At 48.2% G+C, this 10,963-nt stretch overlaps 1 protein-coding gene across 1 annotated transcript in view; it reads left to right on the top strand.

Moving 5' to 3' along the window:
* LOC106819450 overlaps window positions 1–787 on the top strand; it is a 1,773-nt gene extending 986 nt beyond the window's left edge. The window contains exons 2-3 of the mRNA XM_014824082.1: window positions 128–253; window positions 513–787. Of these exons, the coding sequence (XP_014679568.1) occupies window positions 128–253; window positions 513–787 (401 nt within the window). The remainder of the gene's footprint in view (window positions 1–127; window positions 254–512) is intronic.
* Window positions 788–10,963: the final 10,176 nt, after the last annotated feature.

Here is a 10,963-nt window from a genome sequence, read left to right as displayed (position 1 = left end):
TGTAATAATCATACACATGTTACGTGTAAGGTTCTGTAATGAACGTACATACATGCATACGTTACATGTAAACATAACTAACTGTAAATGTAAGGATCTGTAATAATCGTACGTATGTTACGCGTAGGTCTGGACCCGCAGTACGATGTTGCTGAGCTTGATCAGAAGCTGACGGAGACTCTGCAGGCTTCCTCCGCGCCACCCCCGCATCAGCTTCCTTCTCTTGACAGCTTCCTTTTGAACGCCAAGACAGGTGAGACGAGCGGGAGAGGTTACCGCTGCTAACGAGCGTTAATCACCGGCGTGCTTTAACGAGTGTAATCGTCGTTGTCTGTTAACGATCGTAATTATTATTGTCGATTAACAAGTGTAATTATTGTTGTATATTAATGATTAAATTATGATTATTATTGTGTATTATCAACTATAATAATAATTATTATTATCTATTATTGATTATAATTAAACAGATGCTCGCTTGTTGTTCACGGATGCTCATTTGTTGGTTTCAGACGTGCACTCGCCACGCGCCGCTCCCACGCTGCTTCACTTCTGTGCCCTCTACAATCTCTCCCAGCTGTGCGCGGCACTAGTGCGCATGCCCGCCGCCAGGGCGGCGCTGCGCGTGCGTAACCGCGACAACGAGACGCCGGCGGAACTCGCGCGCAGGCTGGGACACGGCGCGGTCGCGGAGGTGCTGGTGGCGCCCCCTGCCGCCGAGCCCGCCGCTGCGCCTGCCGCTGCCGCAGATGCTGATGAGAAGGAGGAGGTGAGATGCCGGGGTTGAGACACGAGTTGAGACACGAGTTGAGACAGCAAGGTTGAGGCACGAGTTGAGACACAAGTCGACACATGAGTGAGACATGAGTTTAGACAGCAAGGCCGAGACACTAGTCGAGAACGAGTCGAGACACGAGTTGAGACATGAATGAGACACGAGTTGAGACAGCGAGGTGTCATAACGTTTAGTCAGTAATTGCACGACTTTCGCTGGCTTTACACTATGGAAAAGTCGACGCATTGATGAACTTTTCAGCATTCTGTCAACCTCTCTATCAGATGTTCAAAGTTTTTGCGTTATTGACGCGAGTCTAGAAAATTTTCAACATTTTATCAACCTCTCTATCAGTTCAAATTTTTTGCATTATTGACTGCGAGTCAGCAAACTTCAACATTTGCTGAGTGGTAAAAACTTATCAACTTGCTGACCAAAAGTTGATCAAAATAGAACGAATGTTCTAAGCACTCATCAACTTGCTATCGAGTTGCTATTGCTCAAATGTTACGTTTACACAGCCGATTTTCGGTCGATTAGTTGAAAAGTTGATCAACTCGTTAACTTTTCAACAGAAAGTTGATAGTGTAAACCCAGCTATAGGCATGAAGTTTGCAGTTGAAGGGTGCAGCCGCGGCTGTGGCCTGTAGAGGGCGCTCTAAAACATGCCACTCCCCAGCAGATGGCGCTGTACAACATTGGCTAGCAATGTTGCGTCGTTGCATGCACCCTACTAGAAGTTGCATCGTGTTGATTTGACGCATTTCGTGTCGTAGCTCTCATTTCTAGTTCGCCTCTTTTTTGCGTGATTTTGATTTCTAAGTTGTTATTGTTGTTGTTGTTGTTGTTGTTGTTGTTGTTGTGCATTGTAGGCCTCTGTTGAAGATGTGTATGAGCAGATGGGAGCCGACGCCCAAGGTACATACTCGTAGCCTCGTTAGCGTTAATGAACTCGTTAGCATTAACTTACTCGTTAGCGTTCAGTTACTCGTTTGTTTTCACTTAGTCGTTAACGTTCATTTACTCATTAGCATTAATTTACTCGTTAGTGTTCAGTTAGTCGTAAGAATTCAGTTACGCATTAGTTTTCAACGTTCATTTACTGAAATACTGAAAACTCATTTACTGAAATACTGAAAACTACTGAAAACCGTTATTTTTGTTTTTTATATTTTTTGCCAGTCTTATTTTCAATCTAAAGAAGACGTGGTCTTCAGTTGTTTTCGTTGTTCTCTTTATATATGTGTCTGTATTTATACGTGTGTGTGTGCGTGTGTGTATGTGTGTGCGTGTGCGTGTGCATGTGCGTGCGTATGTGTGTGCATGCGTGTGTGACTGTGTATATATATATATATATATGAAGATTGAGATATTGAATTATTGACAGTAATCACCTAGCTTATAATTGCAGATGAGGATGCAAAGGATTTCGATGATGAGGATGAGAATGAGTACCTCGCGATGGATGGGTTGCTAAAAGGTGACAACAACAACAACAACAACAACAACAACAACAACATGCGTGTGTGTACGTGTGTGCGTGTGTGCGTGTGTGTGCGTGTGTGCGTGTGTTGTGCGTGTGTNTTGATTATCTCTCATATATTATATTATATATTATATATTTCTATATGTATATATTTTATCTACTTCATTCTATCAACCCTGACCAGTGCATGACTGATGACGGTTCTCGTGTTAGTCATCTTCACACTGTCAACGGGTCCCACCATTGTTGGTGTCTACATTATTACATATGTTAGATTACATATTATTACACAGGAGTTACATATTTTTAGTATTCTACATTCAGTAACATTTTTAGAGCATTTTACGTTCTTGGATTTGAAATGCTGAGCCTTTATACGACGAGTGTATACGATGAAGACTATTATATTCTGATTCTTACAGCTTTTGCATGATTGAAGATGGAATCCCATTAATTTCACCCAAGTGCGTCTGTCTTGTTGTGTTTGTGTGCTGTGCCATGTGTGGCATGCGCGGCCGTGCATTGAACTCTGTCATGGTACGTGTGTGGCTGCTATGCGTGCGTGCTTGTCGTACGTGTGCCATGACTGCTGTGCACGCGCGTTTGTGTGCACGTGTGGTGATGGGTGTCACTTGTGGGGCTGTGGGTTGTGTGACTGTAGTGTGTGTGCTGTGCGAGCGCCGTTGGGCGGTGCAATGCGTGCGTGTGCTGTGATGAGTATGATGTGCGCGTGCTAGTGCGCGCTGTAGGAGTGTGTGCGCACGTGTGCGATCGTGTGTTGCGCGTGGGCCGCGTGGCTAGGTGGTGTGGTGCGTGCAGTGCGGGTGTGTGTGTTGTGCGTGCGCGCCGACCTTGATCGACGCATGCAACACACCCCCTCATTCGTGTTTCGCAGACGCTGCCTGCCTCGACCCGGGACACCTGAACGGCCTCCACGAACCTGGTACGTTACCTTCCCAGCGGTGGTGAGGGCACGACAGCCGTAGAGCAGAGCAGTGGCAGACATAAGATACTAGGGAGGATGGAGGAGGCGGGGAGGGGGAGGAGAGGAAGAGGGAGAGAGCCATAATAGTTAGGAGGTAGCAGCAGAGGAGTAGAGGGCAGGGAGGAGGATGAAGAGGAGGCGAAAGAGGAGAGCAGGATGAAAGGGAAGAGGAGGAGGCGAGGAATGAGAGGAGGAGGGATTGGCGAGGGAGGAGGGTGGAGGCATGAAGAGGAGCGGAGGAGGAACCATAGCTACTCAGGGTGGAGTAGCTACAGGGCAGACGATGATGAGTTAGAAGAAGGACGGTGGGGGAGCCATAGTGGTCAGGGTGATGGAAGAACAGGAGGAGAGCGGGTAGAGGAGAGGAGGAGGAGCGAAGGATGAGGAGCGACGAGTCTAGAGGAGGAGGGGAGAGGAGGACAAGAGGGAGGAGGGAGGAGGAGTAGGACAAGGAAGAGGAGGCAGGAGGAGGACAAGGAGGAGGGGACGCAGCAGGAGAAGGAGGGGGAAGCGAGCCATAGTGGCTAGGTGGAGTACGCTACAGGGAGAGGAGAGTAGGAGGAGGAGAGGAGGAGGCAGAGAGAGGAGGAGGAGGAGGAGAGAGGAGGAGGAAGTGCCGAAGGAGGAATAATACAGAGAGAGTCGCTAGCTGGCCCCTACCACTGCAGCCCTTGGAGCGAACACCACCGAAGCGAAGAAAAGTGAGGAGGAGGAAAGGGAGAGAGGCGAAGAGCGAGGAGAGCTGTAGAGGAAGACCGAAGGCGGGCGCTGGGAGAGGAGTAGGACAATAGACAAGGAGAGGAGGAGGCAAAAAAAAAAAAGCAAGATAGGACAAGGAGGGAGGGAGGAGCACAAGGAGGAGCGAGAGCGGGAGGTATGAAAGGTCGTGAGGAGAGCGCGAGAGAAGAAAAGGTGGAGTAGGCGGGAATATAGTAGCTGCAGTCCACGCAAACGCAGAATGGCAGATTCACGGCGGTGAGCCTGAATCCATCTACGCATCTTTGTTCACCCACCCCCCCCCCCCCCCCCCCCCCCGCCCCCCCCCCCCCCCCCCCCCCTCGCTGACTAACCTCTGGTTGATCCTGCACCGCTCGACTGACCCTCTTTGAGTCTGTTTCTCGAGCGTCATGTGTACCGAGCCGCTGTTCACTGTTTTTTCAGTCGAGCGACCGGAGGACGGTCGGACATTCCGTCTGTCCGCCCGCGGGCCCGCTCATACGTCACGCGCTCGCCAGCCCAGTTAGCCATCTATAGCACCACTGACTCTCACAATGCAGAACCTGACTATTATTATTTATTATTATTATTATTATTTATTAATTATTATATTTATATTTATTACTTATGATTATTGTTTTTATTATTGGGATTTATGTGGAAATTCGATCTTAGATCCTATTTCCCCTTAGATCCCTTCTCTCTTAGATCCCCTTCCTTAGTATCCCCTCCCCTTAGATCCCCTTCCCCTGTAATTCCCTTCCCCCTTAGATCCCCTTCCCCTTAATCCCCTTCCCCCTTAGATCCCTTCCCCTTAGATCCCCTTCCCCCTTAGATCCACTTCCTTTTTAGATCCAATTAACAATTGTAGATAGTATGAAGTAAAATAAGTAGATTGTAAAGTTAGCTCCTCTGATTAAATCCAGACTTTCTGCTCAAAGGCTCGATTTTTTAAATAATATGGTTACTTTATTTATTAGAGGGGTTAGATAGGGCAATTAAAAAATTCCCCGCATCACTAATTACGCGATTAATTTATAATGATTTGCAGTGTATCAGTAATAAATCGAAGTAGAATCGAACGTGAGCTATGAGGCAGACTCAAGAGGAAACCCCAACGTGTCCTTGGGTTAGAGGTATCCATTCTATAGAGGTGACCATTCTATAGAAGTGTCCATTCTATAGAGGTGGCCGTTCTATAGAGACCCCGGTGCCGTTCCCCTATCTAGAGGTGAGTTCACTGCTAATAATTGCCGCCCACCGAGGAAAACACCAAGTGTCCTTTACAGACAGTTTTTTTTTTTTAACAAAAGTGAGTGTCGTTGTTTGTGCTTAGAAGCGGGGGGGGCGGAAACGGGGGCGCGACAGCTAACACAAAACCGACTGTATAAGTGAATGTTATCGCGTAAAAACACCCAAAAAAAAACAAGCGGTGGGAAAACGAGGAGCAGCGTTCTCGTGCAATCTACCGTAAAGAAAATTTTCGGCGCCGTCCGCGTTTCTCGTTAAACGGCAGACGGCCTAATACCATCGTGCGCTAACATCTAGTTCGGTCCGCCCCTGTTTTCGTTCGTTTTTTTCTCGGCCGGTTTTTCTTTGGCGGCGGGGAAAAGCCGAGAATGCGCGTACTGCCGTCATGAATCGCGCCAGAGCACATCGCTCAGGCTCGCAATCACGTGAGCGACGCCAGATTTTACACTAGAGCGGCTCCGCAGTAAGGAGAGGAGGGGCCGTTACGTTTTTTGGGGGGTCTCGTAGGTAGTGGAAATGGGTTGTAAATGTGCACGTCGCGTGTGTGGGTGGGATAATGAATGTTGTAAATCGGGGTGGAGTGCTGGGTGTGTGCCGTCTGGTAATATGAGTGCGGCGTGCGGGGTGTAATGTAAGTGCGTCGTCGTGGGGTAATATGAGGTGGGGTGAGGGTCAGTAATATGAGTTGCGGCTTCGAGTCGGTCTCGGTAATATGAGTGGGCCTGCCGGGGGCGAGCGGGCGGACCGTGGGGGGGCGGGGGTCGTGGTCGTAATGTGAGTTTGGGGGTGGGGGTAGTAACTGCGAATGCCGCTGCTTCAGGGGACCATCGCGAAAGGCACCTTGCTGATAGGATCGCGGAGTCCCAGCTCAGCGAGGGGCGCCAGCGGCGCCGACTGGCGACGGAAGGGTAAGCCGACAGGAGCCCGGCGTGTAGTGGCCAGGCACGGTAGCTAGCTGATCACTGTGATCCCAGTCGTTGTGACTCAAGCACTGACCGCTGTCGATGCGTCACCCCGTGTGCGCTGTTCACCGTGTCGCAATCCACCATGTCGGTGTGTTAGGTCACCGTGTCGTAAGTCACCGCATGGTGTACATCACTGGGTTATGTCACCGTTTCATGTTGCCTTGTCGTGTCTCGTTTCGTGACGCCGTGTTCGTGTCAACCCTCGTGTCGCCGTGTCCGGTCCGTGTCACCGTTTCATGTGCTGTGTCGTTTCCCTGCTGCCATGTTCGTGTCACGCTTGTCGTGCCACCTGCTTTCATGTTGCTGTTTACGTGCGTCACCGTGTCTCGTGTCACTCCCATGTGTCACCGTTTCACTGCTTGCTGTGTTCGTGGTCACCGTGTTGTGTCACCATGTAATGCATGGTCACCGTTTCATGTTGCTGTTACGTGTCGCGTGTGTCGCTGTCACCATTCGTGTCACCGTGTCGTGTCGCCGTGCGTGTGTTACATCAACCTTATCGCGTCACCGCCGCGTGTCGCATCCCATGCGTGAAGTGATGTTACCAATCTGTCGCTGCGTCGCGTCACCATGTCGCCATTCACAGTGTCGTGTCGCGTGTCGCGTGACCGCATCGTGTGACCGCATCGTCTGCTTGCTTCATTGTTGCAGACGTGCCTGAACTACCGCCGAGGGTTCCATCGCGCAGACGAAACGCTGAGTGAACGCCGCCACGCGTACGTGCGAACAACTTGCCAAGGAACATGCTCGTGGAACATAGCAGCACGAATGTAGCAACTTGCCAAGGAACATGCTCGTGGAACATATCATTGATGAGAACATAGCTACGTGAACGTGCCATGGAACATGCTCGTGGAACATATCGATAAGAACACAGCGACGTGAACACAGCAATGTGAACACGGTGATTTGAACACAGGCGTGAACGTGCCACGGAACATGGTCGCAGAACATATCATTGATGAGAACATAGCTACGTGAACGTGCCATGGAACATGCTTGCCGAACATATCGATAAGAACACAGCGACGTGAACACAGCAATGTGAACACGGTGATTTGAACACAGACGTGAGCGTGCGACGGAACATGGTCGCGGAACATAATATTTATAAGAACATAGCGACATGAGCGTGCCACGGAACATCGCTGCGCAACACATCGATAAGAACTTAGCAACGTGAACATACCACGGAACATCCTTGAGCAACACATCGATAAGAACTTAGCGACGTGAACATACCACGGAACATCGTCGCGGAACATAATATCGATAAGAACGTAGCGACGCAAACGTGGCAACACGAACACAGCGATGTGAAGACAGACGCGAACGTGCCACGGAACATGATCGCGGAACATGATATCGATATGAACAGGGCGACATATTCGCCGCATGTACGTGTCAGCCCGTAGCGTTCGTCGCTGACTGGAGGACCAATTAGCTCACGGAATGCACTTTAAGGTCAAGCATTGCAGTCAAGGTCAGCGTTACCATCAAGGTCACGCACTCAACCTTGAGGGTTACGCAGTTTGCTGAGCGTCAGATGTCTTCGTGATGTCTGGGTCCGCAGCGGTGGGGGGGCGGTGGGGTCGTACCTGTAAGATAGTGCATGTGTGTGTGTGTGTGCGTGCGTGCGTGCGTGCGTGCGTACCTGTGTACATGCATCAGCCTTCAGTGTGCGTTCGTACACGCGAGTGCACGTGCGCGCATGCATCCGTGCGTGTGTGGGTGCATGTGTGGGTGCGTGCGTGCGTGCGTGCGCGTGTAGGTGCGCGTGTGTGTCAGTGTCTGGACCACTAGACATGGTCTCTAGTGGTGTGGTTTATTCGTTAGTTCTTCATCTCCCTCGTAGCTGGCTGGGACATAAGGCTGCAACTATCGATGATATATAAACAACATCAACAAGTTTATCATCTGCGCATTATCATGCGTCATACTGTGGATCTTCGCCTTTTTTTTATATACAGATATCTTTTTTATAAGATGTGTATCTGCTATTTTTACACCTGTGGTATTTCTCGATTCTTAGAAAACGTGATGCATTCGTCGAGGGTCAAAATCAGTCGCTTTCTGATTTGTATTGAATGAAATTTAATGAACTGTAATGTATTTTACTGATTTATATTGATTGAATGAATGAATGAATGGGTATGTAATTTAATTATTTCTAATGAATGAAATTTAAATTACGGAGATGAATTGAAGATGGTGCTACTGTGTTGGGGAGTACCTCATACTGCATGAATGCTGATGCATATGCTACACTCTCATATATTATATAATATTGTATGATTATTATATATATATATATACTCATGCTTGTATGATATGTACACGTGTATAGATTCGAAGACTGTTTTACGCTGTTATAAATACCCGTTGTCTCGGTGGCAGTTGACGCGAATATTATTAAGAGCGTATCAGGTATGCTTAATATAAAGTATGCGCTTAATACGCTCTTGATATTATGCTGCTATATATGCTTGCATAAGAGTATATTTTTGTCAATGGTTCGATGACACGTTTTATAACTATTCTGTACTATATAAGACATGATTCTATATAAGTATTTATTTTACAGAAATCATTCGCTTCAAGTATGATTTACATATCTGTATCATTAGCATAATCAATTATTGTTGAGATTGCCCCACCCACCTGGAGTGATTGGCAGAAGCCCAGAGCCAATCAGCGTCGAGATAGGGAGGTACTAAAACGCTGCTTAGCGACTAAGTGCCGCAAGGTTGACAGTATGGTGTGGTGAAAAACTGATGTAGCTTGACCAATATAGCAATAATATGCAAGGTGGGACGTTGTTATCTTTTTTAGCTTAGCTGTGGTTGGGAGAAGCCGTGCAGGAGCGCGCGGCGCGGGGTAAGCCTAGGCGCACAGTAGCCCGACACCAATTTTCCCGAACAAATGTTTTTTGTCTGCAATGTGCGCGTAAACAATGCTCAGCGCACATTGCCCCGAACATTTTGCCAGCCGAAACAAGCCTCGTGGCGCCGGTCTAGTAGCTGCTGTTGCTAACAGAGTCAAGTGCATCGGTACAGGTCGTGGTGGTGGGCCAATCCGCGTGATAGGCATTTACAAATGTTCCTGAGTTGCTCTTCTTCGACATTCAGCGCCACATGACCGAACATTCGACGAACAATGCTTCGAGATTCAAACATTCTCCGATCTTCAGAACGGCATTGTTCGCGAACAAAGGTTCGGCGATTTTCACCGCAACAACTGCCGAAACATTCATGGAAACATTGCTACGAAATGTTTGAAGTCAAAATGTCGGCAATGGCCGCCGGCCTTTAGGGAGCAACAAACTAGAACTTTTAGCAATAACAGGGGGGGTGGGTGGTGGTTGGGTGGGTGGTGGTTTGATAACTCGTCGTTTCGGTTGTTGCATTTGTGTCTGAGCATGCGCCTGCATCCTGAGGTGACTAGCAGTGACTGTCTTCTATAGTGCAGCAAGTAAGCTGCATATACTGTGACCGTCATCTTCAACAGTTCTTCCTTGTTCTTCTGGTATTCCTACGGATGGAACGTATAGCACCTGTACTGAACGATGGCGGAGTCGCGCTGCCTCTCTCTCTCTCTCTCTCTCTCTCTCTCTCTCTCTCTCTCTCTCTCTCTCACTCTCTCTCTCTCTCTCTCTCTCGCTGCCTTTCCTTTCTCTTCTCTCCTCTCTCTCTCTCTCTCTCTTCTCTCTCTCTCTCTCTCTCTTTCTTTCTCTCTCTCTCTGCACTTTTCTCTTTCTTCTGCCCCACTCTCTCTCCTCGTCCTTTGAATTTTCTCAGCCCTTCCTCGCCGTCGCTCACCTCGTGGTGCTCTCCTAGCTTTCTCTCTCTCATTTCTCGTTGTTTTGTCTCGTCTCCCACTCTCTCTTCGGGTGCGTTCTCGCGCTCTGTCTCTCGTCATCTCATCTCTCTCGGTCTCAGTCTCTCTGCTCTGCTACTCTCGTCTTCTCTCTCTCTCGTCTCTCTCTCTCTCCTCTCTCTCTCTCTCTCTATATATACATATCTATATAATATAATATCATTAGGCCCCTATATATATATATATACATCATACGTTTCCATGCCAGACCGTGGTTATTGTTAGAGTGCGGGAAGAGAGAATGTTCGCAGTCAGAATGTTGCACATAAGGAGAGGTGTGTTTATTATCGGTAGGGGCAGGGGTACGTACTTTTGTTTGCTGGGTTTACAGGGGCTTGCTGTTGTAAGACACTAACTGATCGTGATATTCGAACTTCGTATGCACGTAATCTCTCACGATCATTGCTGCTTCAGCAATTCATATCTATCAATATATATATTATATTATATATACATGTTAACATGGATTATATATGTGCGTCCAGATATATTAAAATGTTACGTTTTGGGTTAATACTATTGACAACTGTTTGCTTTGTTTTAATTGGCGATTTGCTACACATTACTGTGAACGTGTATTTTAATGCATGTAGAAACGCGGACGTTCCGATATCTTGATCAGAGGTTTTGTCAATTCTCCAACCTTAGCTGTCCTTCTGCCCTACTACACTATACTAAAAAGTTAACACCTGAACCATTAGCTGCCAGACTCCACTTCTGATATTTCCACTCTGTCTCCGCACGCGTGTGTGTATGTGTGTGTGTGTGTGTGTGCGTGCGTGTGTGTGTGTGTGTGTGCGTGCGTGCGTGCGTGCGTGCGTGTGCGTGCGTGCGTGCGTGCGTGTGTGTGCGTGCGTGCGTGCGTGCGTGTGTGTAAATGAATCGTTCTAGTTACGTGATCAGCAGAT

This window comes from Priapulus caudatus, unplaced genomic scaffold (assembly GCF_000485595.1).
Source record: "Priapulus caudatus unplaced genomic scaffold, Priapulus_caudatus-5.0.1 Scaffold3466, whole genome shotgun sequence".
NCBI classification, from domain to species: Eukaryota; Metazoa; Priapulida; class Priapulimorpha; order Priapulimorphida; family Priapulidae; genus Priapulus; species Priapulus caudatus.
Note: the sequence above shows the minus strand (reverse complement) of the source record. Positions and strands in the feature narration are given on the sequence as shown.